The sequence below is a fragment of the Carcharodon carcharias genome, chromosome 12 (genome assembly GCF_017639515.1).
Source record: "Carcharodon carcharias isolate sCarCar2 chromosome 12, sCarCar2.pri, whole genome shotgun sequence".
In the NCBI taxonomy this organism is placed as follows: Eukaryota; Metazoa; Chordata; class Chondrichthyes; order Lamniformes; family Lamnidae; genus Carcharodon; species Carcharodon carcharias.
In genome coordinates, this window is record NC_054478.1 from 75,247,625 (window position 1) to 75,274,491 (window position 26,867).

Genomic DNA, 26,867 nt, shown 5'->3' on the forward strand with positions numbered 1-26,867 from the left:
AAACCTGGACCCACACACCACCCCCCCCAACCCCCTCCGAAACACTACCCCAGTAAATATCAAGGCCAACCTCTTTTGTAATTTTGACTTGTACACTCTTTGTGCCATGACTGGTATGAAAACCAGATGGGAATGTCATAAATCACAAATGGCATGAGAGGTGATGCAATAATTTTGAGATAATGATGTGCTTCTGAATTTTAAAGAGAAAGGCTGAGTTGAGGAAGTGAAGTTAAGTAGTCGGGAATTGAGTGGGATAACAACTAATAGGCTTCACCAACCAGATTTATGTTGGGTGTTGAGGGGATGGTGGGGAGAAGCAGCAGAGAATGTGAAGGGTTTATCAAAAGAGAGCTTAGAACTATTAGGGAGGGAAAGTGTAGGAAAATCAGAGGAGGCAGTGGCAGGTTTTCCAGTGTCCTTGCTTTTGGACGCAAAGAATTAACACAATTGGAGAAGTAAAATGTAGCAGAATTAGCACATTTTATAAGATTAACAATTTTTTATGAATAGAACAATGATATTTGTTATATGGTAGTTTTTCAGGTTTATCTGCAAGAGTATCATGTTTCATAGGGTTTCTGCTCTGCCTTTTTAGATTAAGGAATGAATGCATCTAAAAATATATGTCCAAGGAGCACCACCTTGTGGCTATGTTTGCAATGATCTATGGGGAAGAGAGCCTATTCCTCTCGTAGTTCAGATTTTTCTTTATTTGTATAGGTAAGTATAAAGCATACTATTATGTTAAAGCACTGGAACCTCAGCTGGGAAACCTGAGCTTGACTCCCATCTTGATAAAAGGTCACACTGAGAATTCCCTGGAAGTGAAAGAGATATCACGGGCAAGAAATTGGGATTATTTGCAACCATTTTTTGGAACTACCTGTGCCCTTAGATCTTTAAAATGACGTCTGTAGGCGTGCAAATGCACATTTGTGAAACGAATCACACCAGATACCATATTGATGAGGGCATTAGCTTGCATGGTAAACACCTGCTGAAAGAATGCAGAGCAAGCAGATTATGGCATCAGTCAGCTTGCAGTACTGATTTAATGCCAGTGTCATTTTGGAGGTCAATGCTCTCACTGATGCCTTTTTTAACCCTCACGGTGAACACACATGTTCATCACTGGTTGATTTCTTCAGGCTGCTGCTTTGATTTTACAAATGTTTAGTACTTTCTAAGGTTGTTTAAATTTATAAAAGTCCATAGAAAGTGGTGTGGCCAATGCTGATTGAGCCTTTGCTGATTTCAAGGCTTATGCACAAACCAGTTGTTCTCAGATATGGTTACATTAGTAAGCAGTTCCTTTACAATGCAGCATAATTTAGAGAATGAACAGAGGATATGCAGATTAGGATAAACTGCTGGAAGAGGAGGAGGGGGAGAAGTAAAGCTCCGAGCAGGAGGTCATATCCACCCAGGATGATCAGGGGACAATTTTCCTACCCAAATTGCAGCCAGGAACAATAGATGGATTTTAATGCACCACCCCTACCCCAACCCCTTGAGTGGGTTAGGAGGTAACACCTTTTAATTGGGTAGGAAGGCATGGAATGGAAACCCCATTGCCTTCTTGACTCCCCTTCTTTTAGTCAGGGATGAGGAAAGTTCAGGGTCAGTCATCTCTCCCCCAGGCCAATTGAGGCTTTTAGGTAGACAATTAATGGCCACTTAAGTGCCTCTTCCTGCCGCCACTGGCATTTTACCAGCAGCAGGGGGGCACTTTGTCACCTAGGGAGACCACTCAGTAAAACCTGGAGATCCTCCTACAAGCTGAGGGAGGGGGATGATTCCCTCCTGATTGGGAAACTAATGACCCATGGAGGGCTTTCCAACAGTGCAGCCTGCCTCCATGGGAAGACTCTCCCTGTCCTTGTGAGCACTCTCTGCCTACCCCCACCTCAATCAGGGCCTGCATGTTTGGCCCTGGTGAACACTGACCTCTTTTACCTGAACTCCACCCTTGCTCCAGGATCGCTGGTCCAGGGACTGCGGTGTTGTGGAACTGAAGATTGGCTGCCAGTTCTTGGACATGGGGCATCCTACCTCAAAGAGGCGGAAGCCATGATTTCAGGAAACTAATTGCCTGAACCACTTAAACTAGAGTTGTGGCTTCCAAGGCCAATGGAAGTGGGCTTGCTTCCAATTCTCCAGCCGGGGTATGGGGGCAAGCACAGCCTCCATGTGTAATCCCAGACAGAGTTAATATTTCAGGTCAGTGACCTTTCATCAGTAATTAGAAATATAATAACTTTTCAACAAGTGAAAAGTTGGAGGTGAGAAGAACAAAGGGGAAGGTCTGTGATCAGATGGGGGCAGGAGAGGTTACATGACAAAATGTTTTATATTGCACTTAAGGCCAAAGTGGGTGGTAATGAGACAAGTAAAGAAACAGAAGATGTGTTCTAAGGAAGTATACATACAGGATAGCTGATCTTTGAATGCAAAGTGAAGGAAGCAAGAGAGAAAGAGAAAACGGAACCAGTAAAAAAATGGGGCCGAGGTCATGATCTAAGTAATTGAACTCAATATTGAAGACTGTAAAGTGCCTAGCCGAAAGATGAGGTGTTGCTTTTCATGCTTCCATTGAGCATCATTGGATCATTGTAGTAGGTCAAGGACAGAAAAGTCTGAGTGGGACCAAGTTTGAGAATGAAAGTGATGGGCAACTGGGAATTTGGGGTCACATTGTGGACTGAATGGAGGTATTCCACAAAATCATCATCCAGTCTACGTTTGGTTTCCCAGTGTAGAGGAGACAACATCATAAGCAATGAATACAGTATTGTAAATTTGAAGAATTACAAGTAAATTGCTGATTCATTTGGAAGGAGTGTTTAGGACCTTGGACAGTGTGAAGGGAGGTGTTAAAATGGCAGGTGTGGTATCTCCTATGCTTGTGTGGAAAGTTGCCTTAGGAAAGGGAGGGAGTATTGGGACTGTAGGGACTGGGAGAGTTTTTTGACAAAGTAACATTCAAGGTGGATGAAGGGGAACAGGTAGATGTGATGTACTCGGATTTCCAAAAGGCATTTGATAAGGTACCACATCAAAGGTTACTACACAAGATAAGAGCACATGATATAGGGGGTAACATATAAGCATGGATAAAGGATTGCTTGGTTAAAAGGAAGCAGAGAGGTGGAATAAATGGGTCTTTTTTGAATTGGCAAGCTGTAACTAGTGATCCATAGGGATCAGTGCTGGGTCTTCAACAATTTAGACTCTATATCAATGGCTTGGATGAAGAGACCGAATGTATGGTAGCTAAATTTGCTGATGACACCAAGATAGGTAGGAAAGTAAGTTGTGAACAGGAAGTAGAGAGTCTGCAAAGGGATATAGACAAGTTAAATGAGTGGGTAAAAACTTTTCAGATGGAGTATAACATGGGTAAATGTGAATTTGTTCAGTTTGGCAGGAAGAATAGAAAAGGAATATACTGGTTAAATGGAGAAAGATTGCAGAACATGGTGGTACAGAAGGATCTAGGTGTCCTGATACATGAATCACATGGTCTGAATTTTTCAGGTGGCGGGTGGGCTTGGTGGGGGCAGGTGGGGGTGGACGCGCAACCGGCTCCGACGCTCGTCCACCGACCGAAATATCGTGGGACAGCGCAATGACGTCAGGATGCACACCCGACATCATTGCGCATCATTTTACACGTCAGCATGTCAGGCCTGCCCTCGCACCCCGACTGAAAAAACCTGCCCATAAAGTTAGCATGCAGGTACAGCAATCAATTAGAAAGGCAAATGGAATGTTAGCATTTATTGCAAGATGATTGGAATACAAAAGTAGTGAAGTTTTACTGCAGCTGTACAGAGCCTTGGTGAGGCCACATCTGGAGTAATGTGTGCTGTTTTGGTCTCCTTATTTAAAAAAGTATATAATTGCTTTAGAAGCAGTTCAGGGAAGGTTCACTGGACTCATTCCTGGGATGAAGTGGTTGTGTTATGAAAAATGGTTGAACAGATTAGACCTATATCCATTGGAGTTTAGAAGAATGAGAGGTGATCTTATTGAAACATATAAGATCCTGAGGGGACTTAATAGGATAGAAACCTGGAGGATGTTTTCTTTTGTAGGGGAATGTAAAACTAAGGGATATAGTTTAAAAATAAAAGGTCCCCCTTTTAAGACAGGAATGAGGAGAATTTTTTTCTTTCAAAGGATCATTGGTGTGTGGAATTCTCTTCCCCAGAAAGTAGGAACATAGGATCAGGAGTAGGCCAATCAGCCTGTGAGTTTGCTCCGCCATTAAATTTGATCAAGGCTGATCGTCTACCTCAATGCCACTTTCTGCACTATCTCCATATCCCTTGATGTCAGTGGTCTCCAGAAATGTATTGATTTCTGTCTTGAACATGCTCAATGTTTCCACAGCCCTTTGGAGTAGAGAACTCCAAAATTTCACCACCCTCTGAGTGAAAAAATTCCTCCTCATCTCAGTCTTAAATGGCCTATCCCTTAAATTGAGAGTCCCCTGATTTTTGACTCAGGCTTCAGGGGAAACATTTTATCTATATCCACCCTGTCACATCCGCCCAGTAAGAACTTTGTAAGTTTCAATGAGGTCACCTTTCATTTTTCGAAACTCTAGAGAATACAGACCCAGTCTCCTCAATCTCTCCTCATAAGACAATCTCGCCACCTCAGGTGAACATTAATCTAGTGAACCTCTTTTGTACTCTTTCAATAGCAAGTATACCCTTCCTTAGATAAGGAGACCAAGACTGTGCACAATACTCCAAGTGAGATCTCTTGAAGGCTTTATATAACTGCAGCAAGACATCCTTACTCCTGTACTCAAATCCCTTCTCGATGAAGGCTAACATGCCATTTATCTTTCTAATTGCCTGCTGCATTTGCATGCTAGCTTTTAATGACTCATGAACAAGGACACCCAAGGGCTGCACTTCCCAGCCTCCCGCCATTGAAGAAATACTCTGCCTTCTTGTTTTTTCTGCCAAAGTGAATAACTTCACACTTATTCACATTATATTCCATCTGCCATGTTCTAGCCCATTCATTTAGCTTGTCCAAGTCCTCTTGAAGCCTCCTTGCATCCTCCTCACAACTTATATCCACCCAGTTTGGTGTGATCAGCAAATTTGGAAATATTGCAATTGGTCCCCACATCCAAATCATTTATATAGACTCTGAACAGCTGTGGACCTAGCACAGATTCTTGTGGTGCCCCACTAGTAACAGCCTCTCATCCTGAGAAGTTCTTTTTATTCTCACTCTCTGCTTTCTGTCTGATAACCAATTCTCAATCTGTACTAGTATGTTTCCCCCATTCCCATGTTCTCTGATTTTATTTACTAACCTCCTGTGTGGGACCTTATCAAATGCCATCTGAAAATCCAAATACATCACATCCACTGGTTCTCCTTTAACTATGCTACAAGTAACATACTCAAAAAACTCTCAACAAGTTTGTCAAACATAATTTCCCTTTCATAAATCCATGTTGACTCTGCCCAATTTTACCATTCCTTTCTAAATGGCCAGTTATCATATCCGTAATAATAGATTCTAACATTTTCCCTACTACTGACGTCAAACTAATAGGTGTGTTCTCCATTCTCCCTCTTCCTCCCTTCTTAAATAGTGGGGTTACATTTCCTACTTTCCAGTCTGCAGGAACCTTTCCAAAATCTAAAGAATTTGAAGGACAACCACCAATGCATCCACTATCTCTCTAGCTACCTCCTTCAACACTCTGGGATGAAGCTCATCTGGTCCGGGGGATTTATCAACCTTCAATCCAGTCAACTTTTACTCTCTTTACTAATACTAATTTCTTTTAATTTCACAAGTCCCTTGGTCGCTTAGTATTTCTGGGAGATTTCCTGTATCTTCTTCCATGAAGACAGACGCAAAGTAATGTTTCTCTGCCATTTCCTGTTCTCCACTATAATTTCTCCTGTGTCCACCTATATTGGGTCCACATTTGTTCTAACTAATCTTTTCCTTTTCATATACCTAAAGAGTTTTTACAGTCCGCCTTTATGGTCCTCGCTAGTTTATATTCATTGTTTATTTTCCCTTTCTTAATCAGTTTCTTGTTTCTCCTTTGCTGGGTTCTGAATTGCCCCAATTCTCAGGCTTACCATTTTTTATGGCATCCATTTCCTTTAACATTATGCAATCTTTAACTTCTTTCATTAACCACGGTTGATTTACCTTTCCCTTTGGGTGTTTATGCCTTAGAAAAATGTATATCTGTTGTAGACTGTGTGGTATTTCTTTAAAAACTAGCCTTTGCCTGACTACTGTCAAATTTTTTTAAGGGAGAATTTTCTCCCCATCGGGGGGGTTGTGTGGGGGCAGGCGCAGGCAGGTGCACAGCCAATCGGCCGGGCGATGCCATTTTACGTGGGTGGGCCAATTAAGGCCTGCCCAGTGTGACGTGTGCCCAGAAGTGCTATGTGCTTCCTATGCGGGCAGAGAAGGGTGGTTACCTGAGTTGGGAGTGTACTCTTTTACACATGCGCACAAAATAGTGTAGAAATCTCCCTGAGGCACAGAGATGCCACAGGGAGATTAGTTTTAAGTTTAAACAGTTTAATAAAGTGTTGAAAAATTTTTTATGACATGTCCCCTCACGTGAAACTGTCACATGGGCTGGGACATGTGCATTAATTTTAATAAAAAATTTTCTGAAAATTTTAAATCATTCATGAAACCTCACCCCGCCCATTTTCCATGAAAAATGCGAAGGCCACCTTAAGGTTGGATGGGCAGCTCAGCTGATTGCCTTAATTGCTTTTTAACAGGCCTTAATAGGCCATTGACAGTTTGGCAGGCACGCAACCGAGTCAGCTGCACACCTGCCAAACTGAAAATCTAAATGACACGCAGTGACATCGGGACGCACGCCCAACCTCACCCCATGTCATTTTACGCCTTGGCGAGCGGGCCCCGCCACCACTCACTGAGCCGAAGATTCTGCCCTTAGTGTATTTTCCAAATCCGCCATAGCCAACTTGCTCCTCATACCTTCATAATTTCCATCGTTCAGATTTAAGACCCTAGTTTCAGAATTCAGACTTAATGCAAAATTCTATCATATTATGGTCACTAGTTCCCAAAGGCTTCTTTACAACAAGATTATTAATTAGCCCTTTCTCATTATACAACACTAAATCCAAAATAGCCCGATCCCTTGTTGACACTTCAATGCACTGCTCCAAAACCCATCTCCTACATACTCCAGGTATTCTTCCTCCAGAGCATTATTGCTGATTTGGTTGACCCAGACTATGAGTATGATTTACACCTTGTTGGGCGGGTGCGGCAGGCGAGCTAATTAATGGCCAGCCAGCATGAAAGATGTGCTCAGAGCCCCAGTGCTGCCTGGGTGGGGGCTTGAGGAGCGCTCGTGCTGAAGTGTGTGCATGCACGGGGGTGTGACAAGTGAAAGCTCCCTGAAGGCACAGAACTGCCTCAGGAAGCTGAAGATCTTTAACATTACAAATGAAGAGTTGAAAAATAAGGAAAACATATTCCCTCATATGACTCTATCACATGAGCAGGGACATGTTAAAAATGAGTTTTAAAAGTTTTTCTTTTTTTTTAAATCACTAGTCAAACCCTAATCCTGCCCATGGATAAGGTTTCGCAAAAAATGCAAAGGCTGCTTGGCCTACTTGCTTGTCTGCCAACTGAACAGTTGGGTGAGCAGCAAAAAATTCGATTTCATTAATTGATTCAGGGCCTTAATAGGCCTCTTAATTGTCAGTGGGTGCACTGCTGCCTCTCGTGTGAAATTGTTGGTGGGTGCCACTGCTATCACTGAGCGAAATATCGTGAGTGCGCGATGACATCAGGACACTCGCCTGACTTCATCGCACACTATTTTACTCCCGTAGAAAAGTAGAAAGCAAAAATAGAAGACAGACGAAGTCTGGTGGAGGATGACTTGTTGAATATGGACCCTGCTGGAGTTGAAGGCAAGGACAAGGAGAACTGTGTCATTATTCTGGGAGGGAGGGGAAGGGGTGACAGTAGAAGTCTATGAATTAGAATGGACAAGGTGGAGGGCCCTATAAACCACTGGGGTGGGAACATTGAGTGGGGAATCCTCGGTTGAGGAAAAAGGAAGACATATCAGAAGCAGTTGTATGGAAGGTTGCATCATTCAAACAGTTGTAATGGAGAGAGAGAAATTGGGAGAATGGAAGAGAGTACCCACAGGAAGATGGGTGTGAGGAAGTTTTGGCGAGGACACTGTGGGAGTTAGTGGGGTTTTAATTAAATAAAAACAGGAAGTGCTGAAAAAACTCAGCAGGTCTGATAGCATCCTTGGAGAGAGAAACAGAGTTAACATTTTGAGTCCAGTATGACTCTTCAGAACAGGCTTATAATGATCATTTGTTGGTACCTAGCTCCAGAAATGGAGCCAGAGAAGTCAAGGAAGGGAAGGGAAGTGTCTGAGATAGACCATGTGAAGGTGAGGGACGGGTGAAAACTGGAAGCCAAGTTGAAGAAATTTTCCAATTCGGGCCGAGAGTAAGTTATAGCACCAATAGTGTCATCAATGCACCAGGTAAAGGGATGATGGAGGGAACCTGAGTGGGCCTGGAGCAAAGAATATTCCATATATTCCACAAAAAGGCACTTTCATTTCCTTTGGTTCACAAATTAAAGTCAAAAATCTAAGTTAAAAATGAGAAGGGATTCCCTCCAGCCCAATTGCGGTAGAAACCAGAACTTAGATTAGTGTGTGAACTCAGATTATATCCTCCAGAAGCTGTTATGCTTTATCTTTAGGAGTAATATGACAGTCTGCATGAAGTTACTTCCTTGGGTCAGTATGCAGTTGTTCCCTGCCTAACCCTAGTGATTCAGTCAGAGCTCCCTTTGTTGATTGCAGGAAACTCCTCATCTGCCTTCAGCCTTTGTGAATGATCCCCAGCAGTCTTGGGTGAAAGGGATTCCCAGGCTTTGTGGTGGGAGGTGCAAGCCAGGGCTTAGAGACTGTGGAGCTGCCGGTGCTAGGATTCCACAAGGATTAGGGAAATGCAGGGGTTGGGGATGCCCCTGGAATCCTTATGGGAGCTGGGGAGAGCATTCCTGCTCCTCCTGTCCCACAAGGAGTTCAAAGACTGGAAACATTTTAAAACTTATGTGAGCCTACTGGCCAGTTGGCTGCTCCTGCTGTGTTGCTGCTGCAGATAGCATGGAACTACCCCCTCTGTTGACATTAAAATTACACCTTGGTGACAATAATATCAAAAGTCTGTAACATGAATCTTAACTAGCTTTTAGCAGGAGCCTCATCCAGAGCCAAGGTGGCGACTTGGAAGCAAGTTCTAGGTTTTTATGATTTTAACCCTTCACCTAAACCTTTACTGTTCATTGAAGATGAAGGTGGAGATTCAAATCAAGGCCATACTGAACCTGACCCTTACATAGAAACCTAACAATCAGCAGATTGTAATGCCAGTAGGAACAAAAAAATGATAACATTGTACCTCTCAATGGTGGGAAGCTTTGCTTTTAAGCCAGGTATCATTCTGCAGGATTTTTGTGGAAGATGGATGCAGACATTCCATTCAGCAATAAGAGAAAATTTTGACATAATAATTCCTTTAATTTTCTGTTTTGTTGGTTATTGGGGAAAGCATTTGTTTGGCAACGCATGTTAGGCAGGACCTTTCTCACTTTTACCCCTAATTTTCAAGCAGTGTTGGAGGGCAAAAGAATTGCAAATGGACCCACGCCACTGGTTCTAGGCCTCTTTTCAGGGTCATAGTGATCTTTCCACACAACATCCGCTGAATGTCACATGTGACCACCCAAATATGGGCATGCGGCTCCTTAACGGTGATGATGGGGTGATGGCACACAGCACACATTCTGTCATTTCCACTTTAGCAGTACTGGATGCTCGTCACACCAGCATGCAGCATTGCTTGAAATGGGGCAACATCCACTGTTTAAATTCCCAAAGAAGGCCAAACAGTCAGCAGAGGGCAGACCCACGCTGCAGTAGTAAGAAGTAAGGTCAGATGCTCCTACTTCTGGGAGTTTGCCAAAGAAATTTGCAAACAGCTGACCCCTTGGACAGAATTTTGCTCTCATCAGGTGGGCACGGCAGGGGTGGGCGGGAGCAGTCAGGAAGCCAGCCGCCGCCCGCAATCGGGGCCTGACTGTGATTTCACGCTGGTGGGTCAGTTAAGGCCCACCCAGCATGAAATGTGTGCTTCAGTGCTCAGCGTTGCCTGTGTGGGGGAGAGGAGGACAAGAGCTCAGGTTCGCACTTACGCATGGGTGTGCGCTGGAAAAGCTTCCTGAGGCGCAGAGCTGCCTGAGAGAGATGAAGATATAAAAAAATAAAAGTAAAGAACTTTAAAGTGTTAAAAAAACATGTCCCCTCTGTCACATGATTAGACATGTTAAAAATTAGATTTAAAAATTTTTATTAACATTGGAAACCCGCCTGTGGATGAGGTTTCCTCAGAAATCCAAAGGCCACTGGCCTTTTCGCCCATCCGCCAACCACAAGGTTGGATGGGCAGAAAAAAATTCACTTTAAGTAATTTATTAATGGGCTTAACAGCCCTCTTGATTGTTGGTGGGCGTGCTGCCAAATCTTGCACACTCCCGTCGACCGAAATATCGCGCGAGTACGCGATGACGTTGGGACATTCACAACTATTGCAAACTAATTGCACACTATTTCATGCTTGCGCATGTCGGGCACGCGCCCTTAAGCCGAGATGAAAATCCAGCTCCTCAAGTTACACAACAAAAATGCCTCAAAGTCTGTAAAAGAAAAGTTACTCCTTTATTATGAGACAAACAGGAAATTCTGTTTATCAGCAGCATATGTTATTTTCCAAAAGACAGTGTGAAATTATACTTCTTTGTTTAAAATATACAATACTATTTTTACAATTTTATCATTAAAGTAATTCAAAACAGGCCATCTGAAAGTGAATTTAATCGCGCACTAAATTTTAGATCATTTAAAAATTAATCTCAACCCTTTGTTGGCAGTTTGTGTGTGGATAGGAAGTACAATTGGCAGCGAATAATCAAACTTCTGATCCTGAAGTTCAGCTGCTAATACTTACTAGATCTCAAATTCATTTGTTTTGTTTTGTTTCAGTGACCATGTGTATGGCATAACTCACTGGAGCTAAAAAAGAAAATTTTAAATGATATCATCATTTAGAGTGCACAAGGAACTGTAAAATGTGTGTGTTTTTTTTGTAATTTGAGATGGAATACAAAACATGACTTTCAGTTTGGACCAAAATGTCAAGAAACCATTGTTGTCATCTGGTACATTTCACTAATGGAACTTAAAATTGTGAATCATAAGCATTGCAGAACATGGACTGATCTGCAGGCAGATACGGTGTGTGTGTGTGTGTGCGTGTGCGTGTGCGTGTGTGTGTGTGTGTGTTCTTTTTGAGGGGGTGGGTAGTGTAGTGGAAGATAGGTGTGGGGTGCGTGGGTTGGTGCATGATTCATTCTTGGATGTCGGCCTTAATTGTCTTGATGTTGAAATGTATACCAGAGAAAAACATTTTCCTCCTTTTCTGCAGAGGAAGGAAATCATGTGGAGTACACATTGTTCCAAGTGATGTGTGCAGGCTTCCTAGAAGGTAGTCAAGTCAAGGTAAAGCTGATTTTGAGGGCTGCTGTTGATGGTGGTTCAAACAATCTTCAGTTCAGATGAGGTGCCAAATTATTTGGCTCCAGGAGAATTCTTTTTGTTCTAAATATATTTAATAAACATTTGGTGGTTTGCCATCCTGAAGTAAACCAACATAATAAAGATATGCAAAATAGTGATTGAATTTTCAGAGGGAACTACTTGTTCAGAATGTTTGGTATTCTGTTGCTGCTTCAGAACCTCAGCAAGGTTGAGATTTATAATTTAGTGCAGGGGAGTAGGAAATCACAGGCACTCAGCTTTCCACAAAGCAGCACATGGTGGTCCCATGCAACCTGTTGCAATACCACACTGCAACATTTATGTTGATTTTCAAAGAAGCACTTGCTGCCATTTTGAAGATGTCTTTGCTGAACTCTTTCATACTCTTTCAGAGTAGTGTGCCGCCAAAATTGATATCAGCAGTCGCCAACATTGGTTTATAGGATACATATGTGAGATTGGCAAGTATGTTACTCTGTAAGCAATAATTAAGAACTGTCCTTAAGCCTTTGAGTTTCTATGATCAGTGACCACAATACTGAGACTGCATGCTCAAAGTTCCTCAACAGTCACAACATAACGTCATTAGAAAACTATGCTACTTAACTGAGATGTGGCGTTCATAGCACAAATGAGAGAATTTCAGGACTTGTTGCATAAAATTGATATGCAATGACAGCTAATATCACAGCATATTATATTCAAATACTGAACCATAGTGTGCTAGTACTGGTGCTCACATTCACTTTACCACATATAAAAGAGATGAGACAGCTATAAAATGTGGAGCAATCAATCTCTTACTTCTGCAACAACACCAACACCTTGCATTTCTATAGCACCTTTAACATAGAAAACACTCCCAAATGTATCAGTGTTGTGTTTTTATAATGATACCAAGGCACCAATCACTCATAAAGGATTATGTAAACACATTGTGGTTTCATTTATTTAGACTAGGCATGTGAGAACATATATACATGAATAGAAAGCTTGAAGATGTCAGCAGCATCTGCTCCAGGCCAAAGTGAAGCTAAACTGGATTGCTTGACACATTGTTTCTAATGTCATGTTGCAGTCCCTTAAAGGCATATTACAACACACGGAAACAATATCAGATAGAAATTGACTCCAAGCCAAAGAGGCAGATAATAGGAGGATGAACTAAGGTTTGGTCAAAGAGTGGGTTTCAAGAAGGGTCTTAAAGGAGGAGAAGGAATTGGAAAGGCAGAGAGGTTTAGAGATGGAATTCCATGGTTCTATGCCTAGATGGCTGAAGGAATGGCCACTGATGGGAGGTCAGATGGAGTGGGTGATGAACTCGGGACTAGAGTTGCAGGAGTGCAGAGTTCTCAGAGGCTTATAAGGATGGGAACGATAAACACAAGGATTAAAATTTTACTCTTGAGCTATTGGAGGAACCAGGGACTGACAAGTCAGTCAGCACAGGGGTGATTACTGATTGGGACTTGGTATGGGTCAGAGTATGAACAGCAGAATTTTAGATGAACTTAAGTTTGTGGAGGGCGGAGGATGGGAGACCAATCAGGAGAACATTCAAATAGTTGAATTTGAAGGTGCCAAAAGCATGGCAGCAGCTGGATAGAGACAGGGGCAAGGGTAGTAACAAGGGAATCCATTTCTAGAGATGCTCTGGTGATGACAGGATAGGTAAGAGTGAAACCAAGTGAGGGTAGTCATTCTTGCTAGACAATGGATGAGAGGCCTTTGTGGAAAATCAAGTTGATTATGTCAAAGGCTACAGTGAGGCCAAGAGGGATGAGAAAGCATAGTGAATATAAGATGTCTTTTGTGACTTTGATTAGGTTCATTTCAGTGCCATGACAGGAATAGAAGCTGGATTGGAGAAATTCAAAAATAGACTTGTGGTTAAAAATAGGCATAGACTCAGAAGGTGACAACATGTTTGAGAGCTTTGGACAGGAGAATGGAAGTTCAAGATAAGGCAGTAGTTAATAAGGATAGAGGAATCAAATGTGTTTTTTTTTAGGATGAGGTGATGACAGTAACTTTAAAAAGGAGGGAAGAGTTCAGTATCTTAAGAAGAGGTAATCAATTATAATGTCAACTTGCATGGGGGCCAGGAAGGGGCACTGGGTGATCAGCAACTTAGTAGGTTTAGGGGCAAGGGAGTAGAAGATGGATCTCATGAACAAGATGAGCTCATACAGGAAATGAGAGGAGATAGAAGAAAAACTAGAGAAAGTGATGCATTTAGGTCTAGGGTTGGGGAACTCACATGAGATCATAATCTCATGCCTTTGTACTTGAAAATCACAATCTTAAGCTAATACAAAAGAGGAAAGATAAAAGCAAAATACTGTGGATGCTGGAAATCTAGAACAAAAACAAAGATATCCGGAAAAACTCAGCAGGTCTGACAGCATCTGCGGAGAGGGATACAGTTGATGTTTTGAGACCGTATGACCCTTCATCAGAACTAAGACATATAGAAATGAGATGAAATATAAGCTAGTAGAAGGAGGTGGGACAGGAGAGCTCGATAGAGGGCCAGTGATAGGTGGAGGCTAAGAAGAGACTGCCAAAGATGTCATAGACAAAAGGACAAAGGGGTGTTGATGGTGGTGATATTATCTAAAAGATGTGCTAATGGGGACATTAAGGGAAGCAAGCTAGTGGCAGATGGCCCTCGTGTGGGTGGGGTGCCCTTAGTGTCTTTGTTTTTGTAATACAAAAGAGGCCCTGGGTGTAATTTTCCGAGGCCCTGTGCCATCAACAATACGTCACCAACAATGAACAACTTACCAGAGAAGGAGTCACGGGATCCAGATTAATTTCAGAATACCTGAGCCCACTGCCGACTGACACTAACTGTAGTACAAAGATAAAATCAATGCAGAGCCTCGGGCTGCAGAGATAAATAAAAAATTGGAAGTATACTTATGAATATTTAGATCTTTATGCTTGCCATTGTAATCATTTCTTTTATTTCTCTAAACAGAATTTTTTTTCCTGATGGGGATTTTTTGGTAATATTCCTGTCAGTGTTGTTTTTAGGTGGGAGTGAAATAATTTACTGAATTTTATCTTGAAACAATGCTCACAGGATTTTGGTGCTAATTGGTTGCAGTAAAATATCACCCAATGGAACATTTCCCTAAGTAATCCATAAACAACCACAGAGTGGCACTATAGTCAACGGACTTCATTTCATCTTATTTTCTAAAGTGAGCATTGATTGCTTTCTAAACTTTTACCCAATTTTCTCTCTTTTTTCCCCCATCTTTCTGAGGCGGTGAACACAGGCAGACTATTTTGTGCCTGATCCAGGCATCATACATTGTCCCCACACATGCACCTTCCAGAAGAGATAACAGTTTAGCAATTCAGAAGTGGTGGGCTCACTGGCTGATTTGCCCCCAACCAGTTCATTCTGACCTTCCTGCTGCAGTGAGGATGATTTTAGTGCCCTTTCTGCCACTCTGGCTGAAATGAGCAAACTCAGCACATACTAAAGATCGAATCTGGAATGATTTTAATGGCTACAATTAAGTACTGCCCTCTAAGCATTTGTAATAAGTGAATCTACTTCTTCTTAATGAAGCCCAATCTATTTAGGTGACTAAGCATGCTATCTTGTTTGAAGTTGTGCTTATCATTCAATTTATTGCCATCTGATTTCAGTTTAATATTTAAAAGATCCTAATAGTAATTTTATTAATGAAGTCAAGAAGTTGGTGGTTTACAGGCATAAAGGGGCTTAGGAAGGGTGTTTAAGGATAGTGCAATATCCAAACATGAAATGACTTGCTAATTAATTTTGCAATGCATCTCGGAACTCAGACCTGATGCTCTTTAAATTCCATTAAAATGTTAAAAGAAATTGAGAGGAAAACTCGATCTGTAATGCTAGGATTAATTGTTTGGATATTCAGTTTTACAAGGGATTAACTAATACATTCCATGCCCTTATTATTAAGAAATAAAAGTTTATTTAGATAACCTGTACATATCAAAATAGAACACTAGTATGTAAGCTAAAATAGAAAGTAAAGTATCCTCACCACTAAAAATCTGGGTTGATGCTTCTTTGCAATACTGAAGGAAAGCTGCATTATCCAATGTGCCAATTATGGATGAGTCATTAAACCAAGATCTCTTCTATTCTGCTGCCTCAAGTGGATGTTAAAGGTTCCATGGCACTATTTCAAGAAAAGATGTAATTTTCTTTTTTATCCAACCCAATCCAACCCTTAAACCAATTGCACCACTAAAGCAGATTAACTGATCATTCCCCTCTTGCTGCTTATTGGGGTCACTGGGACAGAATGGCTGCCATGTTGATCTATATAACATCACCTGCTCTTTAGTAATCTATTGTATTGAGATATATAAGCTGTGGACAAAAAGCAACATGTATTTCCTGTAGTAAATGTTTTATATTTTGATAACACAATGGAGTTAGGATTTGCATAGGGAACACTGGAGGGTAGTTTTTCTTCTGTTATGTGCCTAGGGAATCAGTATTCACTATGCACAGTGTGGACAAAAGAGGCAGTGAGAGGTCTCCATTGACATTGCTTTGCTCCAAGACTTCCTGGAATTTTCGCATTGTTTATAATTCACCCTGCATCTATAAAGGGACAGCCAGCACTGGTATTTTCATAAGATGTACAGGCCATTCTTGGCCTCCCACTCATTTTTTGTATACTCACTTGTTGAATGCCTATCAAAAGCTGGGGCTCTGACCCACCCCTGAACGTCCTAAGACTAGAGAGATCCAACTGCTACCATGCACCCCTCCCCCCCCCACACCCGCAAGGATTATGGGAGACAGACAGGAAAGTGGTGTTGAGGCCACAATCAGACCAGCCTTGATCTTATCAAATAATGATAGAGCAGGCTTGAAAGGCCAAATGGCTCCCTGCTCTTAATTCTTGTGTATTCTTGTGTAAAAATAGTCTACTTTGTGCCCTATGGATTGCAAAAATGTTGAGACTTGACATGTGGCACTTTCCTCATGACCTCTATGGTAGTACAGGTCTGGGAGGCAGAATATTCCTTTTTCCAATAGACTGCTCATGTTTACCATCCCTCTGCATTTCCTTCTTTGTCAACATCCATTACTAAAAATCTGTTGGACTATTCAAATTAAGTCCTTATGCACTGTTTCTATTTATTTTTTATATACATGCCCTAAGGCTACCATCTGTATGTCATTAATTTCTGCACTGCCTCCTTCTTTTTCCATCGTGAGTATAAAAAAAGTTTTTATCTAAGATATAGATTAGTATTGGCTTTCCTATCATATAAGGATTAAACAAAAACTTCACTCACAGATATAATGCTCAACTTGATAAAGTTCTGTGACTATTGTTCAGTTGATCTTCTAACAGTTACTTGAAAGGAATCCAAACCACTTAGTACAAGTACAAGTATGCTGTGTGATGTACTCAGATATGTGTCTGAATGACAGCTTTTAGAATTGAACAGACTGACATTTAAATGCATGAAGCTGCAGTTAATGTTTTGGAGAGCTTTATCAATCTTCCTCTTTTCAAATTAATGAGTTTAATTTTAAACCTTTGAGATGTTATCCAACTGGAACCTTTGAGGAGACAATGGGCCATCTTGTCAGGGAGTGGGGTCAACTCCGGAGGCCTTTGACAATGGCGGGCAGGATATGGATTCAAATGTCCTGCTCCTATTTCCAGCAGCTTTCATTTTTGTTGGCAGGGGGAAAGGGATGGGCATGAATCACACAGCAGAGCCATTTGAAATTAGTGCTGAGTTCAAACAGATGCCATTTTCACTGTTCTGAGGGACTTAACCCACAGTGGAGATGTTACAAATTTATGGAGGAGGCATAAACATTCTTGAAGGACAGATAAGGTCCGTTTTAGTGTCATTATCTGAAGTTATTTAAATCCCCAGCACTTCAAAAATCAAAAAAGGCTGCAGCTGTCAGTTAGGGGAAAGAACACCCACTGGAGTTTATTGATTGACAGGCCATCTAGTGTAGCTTAGAAATAAACCTTTTTTTTCATTTTTTCCAGCAGTTTTAATAGCCTTCATTACTGACATTTCCCAAGGCTATTATTCTAGCTGAGTATATCATGAATGCTTGGCTGAGTTTCAAAATCTCCCAAACTACTTATCTCAGCAAAGGGATTGGGTTCATATTTTGATTGACAGTTTGAAGAAGCTGTTAAAGAATTAGCTGTCTTTGATGTGGTTAGTGAATAGAAGTTTGTTTTTGTAACAGACTGAGCACCTGAGGGGATTTAAAATCTTTGAATGGGTTTCATGAATAAGAGTTATTTTCAGTATCAATGTGTATGAATGAGAACTCTCTTAGATTGTTAGAGGCTTTTTGTCATCTTCACATGGCTCCTAAGGTCTGCCCATTGTGCAAACTGGGTGAGTAGCTATGGAGGTGACATGGAGGTGGCATGGGGTATAGGAATATGAGGTAGCATGGGGGCATGAGGGCGCATAAGGGGTATGTGCAGATGTGAGGGCTAAGGGGCCCAACAGCCTTTTATAAAATTAAACCAAAGTTTCAGAAAACCAAAGCAGGCCTTCTAACCAGCCCACACTGGCACTTGCCTGCCTCCATAGCGACCTCCAAACTGTCTCTGGGGCAGCAGGTCCAACTCAACCCCAACTCAATCCCAGAGTGAAAATCAAGCATTCGGGAGTCCTTTCCATGCACACGGGTCTGTCAAGTTGGGAGATTTCATGAATCGAGGTTCCATCTCCATGGCAAAATTCTGGCCCACATATACTAAGACAGACAACTTTTGTAGTTAGTGAAGCAAAGATTAATAAAACAACTATGCCAAAAATAATTATGGTGATAATATTAACACTGTAGTTGCAAAGTTTTATGTTCCACTATATGAACAGTCAGTGATGTTTAAAACTATGAGAAATATATATTTATGTTTTAGCCATTATTTGTTCATTTATATTTTTAACACATTTGCTTGACATGTAAAGCCTAAAATAAGGTCAAGAGCTAATGTTACTTTGCTGCCTCTCAAGGTCAAGGAGGATCTCATAGAAGCATGGGACAGAACCAGTATCTGAAGTCATCAAAAAGGGATCGTTATCATTTTGTCTTGGCCTTGTTACAATGTTTTACCCAGATATCAGGGCATTTGGAAACACTGTCAATAATTTAGAGTATAGGTTCATGTTTTGGCTGAAACAGGGGTAAAATGGTCAAAAGCACCTGACAATATGGCAATAATCTCCAGATATTTTTCTTCCTGCTATGTAGTGAACAGTATACTAACTACTTGGTTGTCAAACCTGACATTTCATTTCTCAAGGGGGTCAATTAGTTGATGCTTCATACAAATCATTATTCTAAATCATAACTTTTCCCCAATTACAGGGTTCATAATGAGTTAATTAAACATCTTCCTAATCAACCAACATTAATATGTAAAAAAAATTGCAGCATTAATGAATTGCAATGATTTATTTCTGCTAGTTGCTTTGCTGGTGTATCTCATCATTTTTCTTAAATTAAAGGTTTTAGACTGGATAGAAAACCATGGAGAAGCATTTCTAAGTAAACACACTGGGGTTGGAAAGTCACTTCATAGAGCCCGTGCTCTCCAGAAAAGGCATGATGATTTTGAAGAAGTAGCTCAGGTAGGAATGGTACCTCATCTCATATTTACTTTGGCAATAATACTTAGCAATATTTTACATTCTGTATGTTATTGCTGATTAAAAGTCCTAATTCTCTTTTTTAAAATAATGCAATGCTTTGTGAAGGAAACGAACAGTAAAACAAAAGTAGTTGCTTAACACACTGAGCCAAAAATAGGCTGGAATAGTCAAATAACTCCCAAGTGTTCAATGCATCATGGTCTGCTGTTCTTTAAATTATTTAAAAACATTTAGCAAGATGGAATGCATTTTCTTCATGTACTTTAATTTAATTGCATAAATATTCCTTTAACTATTGGAGTCTTTAGCATTTCTGAGAGCACTTCATTACTTTGAGGCTACTCTGAAAAGAATACTTTATTAGAGTAACATTAAATGTTGCTTAATGTATTTTGACACATGTTTTAATGTATTGTATATGTTGTTGCACATCAGAAGCCTTGAAGTCAATGGTGTTGAATTTGGTTTAACTGGCAGGAGCTAGGCAGAATGAGAGCACTAGCTTCCCAGAAGATTTGATGAGACTTCTTTGCTAATTTACGGGTTGTCCCTAGTTTTCCAGAGACAAGCAGCCATCATGAAATGTGTACCCCATTGCCAGCTTACCAACTGGGAAGCAGGAAAGTTGGCAATGCTACAGGCCCTTAAAAGCCTGCAGGAGCTTAATTAGGATGTGCATTTTGTGACTAAGGTAGGGAAGCAATATTGTTATACTACAGAAGGATATCTGGAGGCAAGAAAATTTTCAGTAGGTCCCTGAGTTTTTTCAGGTACAGCCACAGAGAAGGAGGTGGAGGAATTTCAGAATAGAAAATAGGTCCTCATCCCCTTGGATGGTGGCATTTGGCAAGGGAAATTGGTGAATGGGTATGGTGAGCAGTGACACAAGGTGCCAATTTAAGTAGCATTATCTTCAGGATCTGGCTGCTGTACAGAAAATGACTTGGTCTTGTCATCAGAAGTGCCAAGGCAAGGGTCTCCTTCACATCTCTCACACTTTCACCTAACCCAACTAGATCCAACATTTGCCTTAACCCTGTCAAAACTTCTCTCTCCATTTGGTGCACTGTCTGTAAGTCAGCAGACAAGACTTCATTGGATCTCTTTTCTTTAATTGTGAGTCTTTGGAATTCTCTTCCACCGAGAGCAGTGGAGGCTGGGTCTTTGAATATATTGAAGGTTGAGTTAGACAGATTTTTCAATGACAAGGGAGTCAAGGGTTATGGGGGACAGGCAAGAAAGTGGCATAAAATGGCAGAGCAGGCTTGATGGGCCAAATGGCCTATTCCTGCTCCTATTTCTTATGATCTTATACTCACACCCTCAAAAACTGCTGCTCACTCATGAATATGTTTCTTATTGAACCTTGCTGTTCTTCCTGCTACCATGCACAATGTGGTAAGTTCACTTATACATGATGAAGATTGAAAGCTTTGGCCAAGACGCACATTTATCCATGTTCACTTCTTGAATGTGAAGCTAGCACCTAACAGAAGGGAGCTAAATAGCACAGAAGAGGATCCCGCCACGTGCTAACACTTGCTCCTGTGAAAGTCACCACTGTTGACATCAAAAGAAGGCATACAGGCATTGGAATGGAGATGACACGGGTGGAGGCATGGAACATCTGTTGGCATCTTCCCTTCCTCTTAGCTTTATACAGGTTTCGGGTCAGGCGGTTCGGACCATGGGCGGCTCAGGTCAGGTGGGATCAGGGGCCACTCGGAGTGCAGGAATAGATCGGCACACAAGAGATAAAGGGAGTCAGGCACCATACTGTGAAATGCAGAGCCTAGCCAAATTGTCCAGATAACTTTTTAAAAACTTTTCTCAGTTAGAATTGTTGCACGACACATTCTAAAAATGTCCAGTTTTTGGACAAATCTGGTTTTTAGACAGCCGGGTTTGAGATACTGTATTGTACTTAACTTTTTGAGTAATATACTCACAATCTCCTGAACCTTGAGGCCCGATGTTCCATAGCTTAGGGATATAGACAGGTTAAGTGAGTGGGCTAAAATTTGGCGGATGGAGTATAACAAAGGTAAATGTGAACTTATTCGCTATGGGAAGAAGAATAGAAAAAGGAGTATACTAGTTAAATGGAGAAAGATTGCAGAACTTGATGGTATAGAAGGATCTAGGTGTCCTGATACATGAATCACATAAAGTTAGTATGCAGGTATAGCAAGTGATTAGGAAGGCAAATGGAATGTTGGTGTTTATAACAAGCAGAATGGAATATAAAGGTAGGGAAGTTTTACTGCAGCTGTACAGGACCTTGGTGAGACCACATCTGGATTACCATGTGCAATTTTGGTCTCCTTATTTTTAGAAAATATATAATTGCTTTAGAAATAATTCAGAGAAGGTACACTTGACTGATTCCTGGGATGCAGAGGTTGTCTTATGAAGAAAGGTTGAACAGGTTAGGCCTACACACATTGGAGTTTAGAAGAATGAGAGGTGCTCTTATTGAAACATTTAAGATCATGAGGGGACATGATAGGATGGATACCCGGAGGATGTTTCCTTTTGTGGGGGAGGTTAAAATTAGGTGACATAGTTTGAAAATAAGAGGTCTGCCTTTTAAAACAGAGATGAGGAGAAACTTTTTCTCCCAAAGGATTGTTGGTGTGTGGAATTCTCTTCCCCAGAAAGTAGCGGTGGCTGGGATTTTGAATTTACTCAAGGCAGAGTTAGACAGATTTTTGTTAGGCAAGAGAGTTAAGGGTTATGGGGGGCAGACAAGAAAGTGGAGCTGCGACCACAACCAGATCAGCCATGATCTTATTGAATGGTGGAGCAGGCTCAAAGGGCCAAAGGGCCTATTCCTGCGACTATGTTCCTGTGTTCTTATAGCACTGCCAGTGGTTTGCTAGTGTTTGCCCTCTGCATTCTAGCTGTTATCCATGTCTTGGTTTTCCAGGTCAATTAGACAATTGAAATGTAAATTCTGATGACAATGACTCACCAATCACTCTTACTCGGCTAAGCACCAGCACAGCAATAGTTATTGTGAATAACTTAGTGAATCTGTGGGATTGCACTGGAGGATTCACTGAGCACATGTGAGCTGAAGTAGGTGAAGGTGGTAAACGCGTCCAATGGAAAAGATAACCAAGGGACTGTTCACAACAGAAGATGACAGAGGTACAGATTTCACAGACACAGTATTTAAAAGAAAAATTGTTGATTTCTGTGCACCGACTATTACTAAATTATTGAACTGTCTACCAGGAAGCATCAAGGATAAGTAGAATAAGTATGGTGGAGCCTATTAGTCCATGATAAAAGATTGTCATGCATTTTGTTGATGCTCTACAGTCAACTATGGAATGTGTGGTCACCCCAATGGTCATTGTAGCTGAGTGCCATTGCCCTTACCCTGTGACACCAGCATCTCTCAACGATTGTGAGGACCTGGGATTAACCATTGCCTCAAGCTTTGATAGAGTGGGAGAGTAAACTGATAGGGGCTTCATTCAGATCTCTGGGAGTCAGAAATGATGAGCTGCAGCCCAGTAGCAGTGGCAGTCATGCAATAGAAATGGGACATCTTGTATGAGAATCATTTTTAACTTGCTACTGTAGTGATGGGATGGTAAAAAGATGAAAATTGCAAAATAGAACTTCTCACTATTATTGCAGGGGCCTTTAAAATAGAGTGCCAGTGCTCTGCCTGAAACAAGCAAGCACCTTGTGAAGATATTGAAGTTTGGGTCCTACAATGAATTTAGGGCTCATATACATTTTTTCATACGCTGGATGGAGCATACACTATAATTCCAAAAAATATTAAATGATACATTTTTGTTGGACTCCTCCTGACCACAAAAATCATCCCGGCCACTGCTGGTGGCTCCCCAATGATCCCCCAAATGAGACTCTGCAGCGGAGCTGTCCAAATTTCCCTGCAAACTTCCACTTTCCAACTGCCCTGCTGCCTATCAGTGTTCCTTTATTGCTGACAGCTCGCTGAATTTATTGTGAGACCTGATCACCAAAGTAATTTGGTTCTCCTGCTAGTGACATCCACTAGGTTATCTATCCATAGGAAGGAAGGAAATAGGAGGAGTAGGCCATTCAGCCCCTCAAGTCTGCTCCACCATCCAACTAGATCATGGCTGATCTTCTCCGTCAACACCATTTTCCCACACTTACCCACATGCCTTGATAATATCTAGAAAGCTATCAATCTCTGTCTTGAATATACTCAATGACTGAGCCCTGAGCTCCACAGCCCTCTGTGGTTGAGAATGTCAAAGATTCACTACCCTCTGAGTGAAGAAATTCCTCCTCATCTCAGTCCTAAATGGCCTACCTCTTATTCTGTAATTGAATTTGACCACCAGCTGCCATGGTGGGATTTGAACCTGTGTCCCCAGAACATTAGTCTGGGCCTCTGGATTATTAGCCCATTGACATTACCACCATCTCCCCACTAGATGTCAACCACATTGCTGAGCGGCTGGAGTCACATGTAGGCTAGACCCGGTAAGGATGGCAGATTTCCTTCCCTGAAGGGCCTCAGTGAGGTAGACGGGTTTTTACAACAATTGATGAAAGTTTCATGGCCACTATTGCTGATACTGGCTTTCAATTCCAGGTTTCTATTAATTAATTGAATTTAAGTTCCACCAGCTGCCATGGTGGGATTTGTACCTGTGTCCCCAGAGCATTACCTTGAGCATTACCTTGTTTTACGAGTCCAGTGACATTACCACTATGGCCTGAAGCTTGCGTTCCGAGGTCAGGCATGCACCCCACTCGAACGCATGTAAAATTGTATGAAAAGCCATTGGGCGTGCGTCCAGACGTTATCGCACATGAGTTCAATATTGAGATTGGTCGGCATGCACAGGAGTCAGGGCAGCGCCCACTGACAAATAAAAGGCCAATTAAGGCAATTAAAAAGCCTATTGACCGCGATTTTATGTTGCCCGTGCGATTTTTAGCTCATCACATGGGCAAAATGGGTGGACGGAATTCACGTTTTCATCATTTCCTCATCCTGGGGCTGGATAAAGGCCCCCGGAGCAGGAAAACTTTCTCTGCCATTGCCAGTCTTTTGCTGTGTGAGTACAGAGTTGTTCCAGAGTTTCTTGGCATCTTGTTTGATTGTCAAGCCTGCCTTTCAGCATCTCAGGTCCTCATCTTCCCTGGAAGATTCCTCTGAGTATTGCAGCACAGTGCCCCTTCATTTTCAAGGCACTGCTCCTCTGCATCCCAGTTAATGGGGATAATGTATTCTGCTGGTGGAACATCCTCTGAAGAGGAGTAGAGGGGCAAGAGGGAGAGGAGGTCAGGTGGGCACGGGCAGCATCCCAGGGACAGACCTTTAAGAGGAGGGATGTGGGTTCAGTTGGTGCAGGGCCAGTAGGGGGGTCAAAGCAGGAGAGCATGCTAAAGATGCCACTACCCAGTGGCTAGAGTGTTCAGGCAGTGCTCCAACTACCTCCAGGTGTTCAAGGTCCAGTGCCGCAGGAGACTTCGCCTCTTCATGGACACAGTGACAGCATATGTCACATGATATGTCAACTGTGTGGGCGGACACCTGTGCCAATAGCTTTGAAGGTCACAGTGACCACAACTTCTATGCCTCCGGTTCTTTTCAGGGTTCAGTCGGAGATCTGTGTGGCATTTCTCAATCAGCTGCACACAGTTGTGTCAAAGTCGTGACAGATGCTATCTTTAGGCACGTCCGCACGTTCATCCGCTTCTGGACAGGCGAGGCATGCCAGGCCGAAAGAGCTTGAGGCTTCACTGTGAAGGCTGGGTTCCCCCGCATCCAGGGTGTAATAGATTACACTCATGTGGCCATCAAGGAACCAGCAGGTGAGCAGGGAGCTTTCATAAACAGAAAGGGGATCCATTCGATGAATGTTCAGATCATCTGTGACCACAGGACACAGATTCTCCAAATATGTGCCCATTACCCTAGGAACTCACGCGATGCTTACATCTTACAACACTCACTGGTACCAAGCCTGTTCATGGCTCCTGCATGAGTGGATGGATGGCTCCTGGGTGACAAGGGCTATCCTTTGAAGAGGTGGATGATGACCCCACTCCATCACCCAAGAACTGAGGCCAAGGAGAGATACAACAGGAGTCATGCCTCCACAAGGGGGTTTCTGGAGAGGACCATCAGGCTGCTTAAGATGCGCTTCAGATGCCTGGACTGGTCAGGGGGAGCATTGCAGTGTACTCCAGAGTGTGTCCCCGTCATAGTCGTCTCATGCTGTGCCCAGCACAACATAACTCTGGCAAGGGGAGACCCACTGGAGGCTGAGGAAAGCGAGGCAGATCCACAGGCCATGGAGGATGACTCAAATGATTGTTCAGAAGAGGAGCCTGGGGAGTACCTCAAGATAGAGGACATTAACCCTCAAGGAGCCAGGGATACTTTGATGCAGTGAACCTTCTGCTAGGCATCCAAGGCATCAATGCCTCCTCAAACCCATGGAATTGTCTCCTTTGCTAACAGTCAATAAATGAGAACCCAGACCAGTATGCCAGCACGACACAAGCCACACTTTTTCAAGCCTGTGCTGCATCTGGCACCTATTCATACCATCCATCCGACTCTCCCATTTAAGTCAAATAAATGTTTATGTTACTTCACATGAACAAACACAGAACAAACAAATTGTCCATCCCCAACGCAAGAGTCAAAATAATTAACGCATGAAATGTCACCCTTGAGCCCCTGCTGTGTTCAAGGTGCCTTCAACTTATGTCTGTGGGTGCTGCGTCTTGGTGCCACCATCCCCCCTCGCTGACAGTGACATTGAAAGCAGCCTGCTGACTCTGCTGTGCTGGTGGCCTTGATGACCTTGGCGGTCGTCCGCTGGCCGCTGGAGCCTGAGCAGGCTCCACCTGGGAGGGTGCGTACAGGCCTATGGCTGGGCACTCCTCAGTCGTCATGGCATCATCAGATGCAGCAGCCACTGGCAGAGGGGCAGAGGAGCTGGTGCCCTTATCCAGAGCACCCTGAGAGAAGTCCATAGAGACAATAGGCAGCTTGTCTGCCAGCATGAGGTGTGTTTTCACCTCCCTGCTCATGGACGACTCCAGAGGCTCATCATTTGCCTTGGACGCAACATGGCCCTGGTCTTCAGCTGTGCTCCCACTGTCAGCTCCCTGGGACCTCTCTGCCGCTGCCAGTTCCCCATGTGAGTGTGATGTGCCCTCACCACTGTGCATCACCAATGGAGCCGAATTAATAATGCCCAGCAATGTGTGATTATCTGTGCTGGTGCCTTGTTCAGAGGGATGACGTGATGCTGGTGCGGGTGTGATGTCTTCCTCAGAGCTCAATGGGGTGTCCTCAGGGTCGCCAGCAGCTCCTGCGGATGGCACATCTGCAGGAGGAAGGCAAAAGATCAGTGCATTCGATCATCAAAGTCACTATGCATGCTAGGTGGGCTGAGGAGACAGTGGAGACCTGCTGCATGGTGCAATCTGCATTGGAGCTTCAGTGGGCTCTCTGGCTATGGCAGTT

At 42.6% G+C, this 26,867-nt stretch overlaps 1 protein-coding gene across 1 annotated transcript in view; it reads left to right on the forward strand.

Moving 5' to 3' along the window:
* kalrna (kalirin RhoGEF kinase a) overlaps positions 1-26,867 on the forward strand; it is a 1,007,899-nt gene that overhangs the window by 526,147 nt on the left and 454,885 nt on the right. Inside the window, exon 10 of the mRNA XM_041200492.1 lies at positions 19,217-19,339. Coding sequence (XP_041056426.1) covers positions 19,217-19,339 — 123 coding nt within the window. The remainder of the gene's footprint in view (positions 1-19,216; positions 19,340-26,867) is intronic.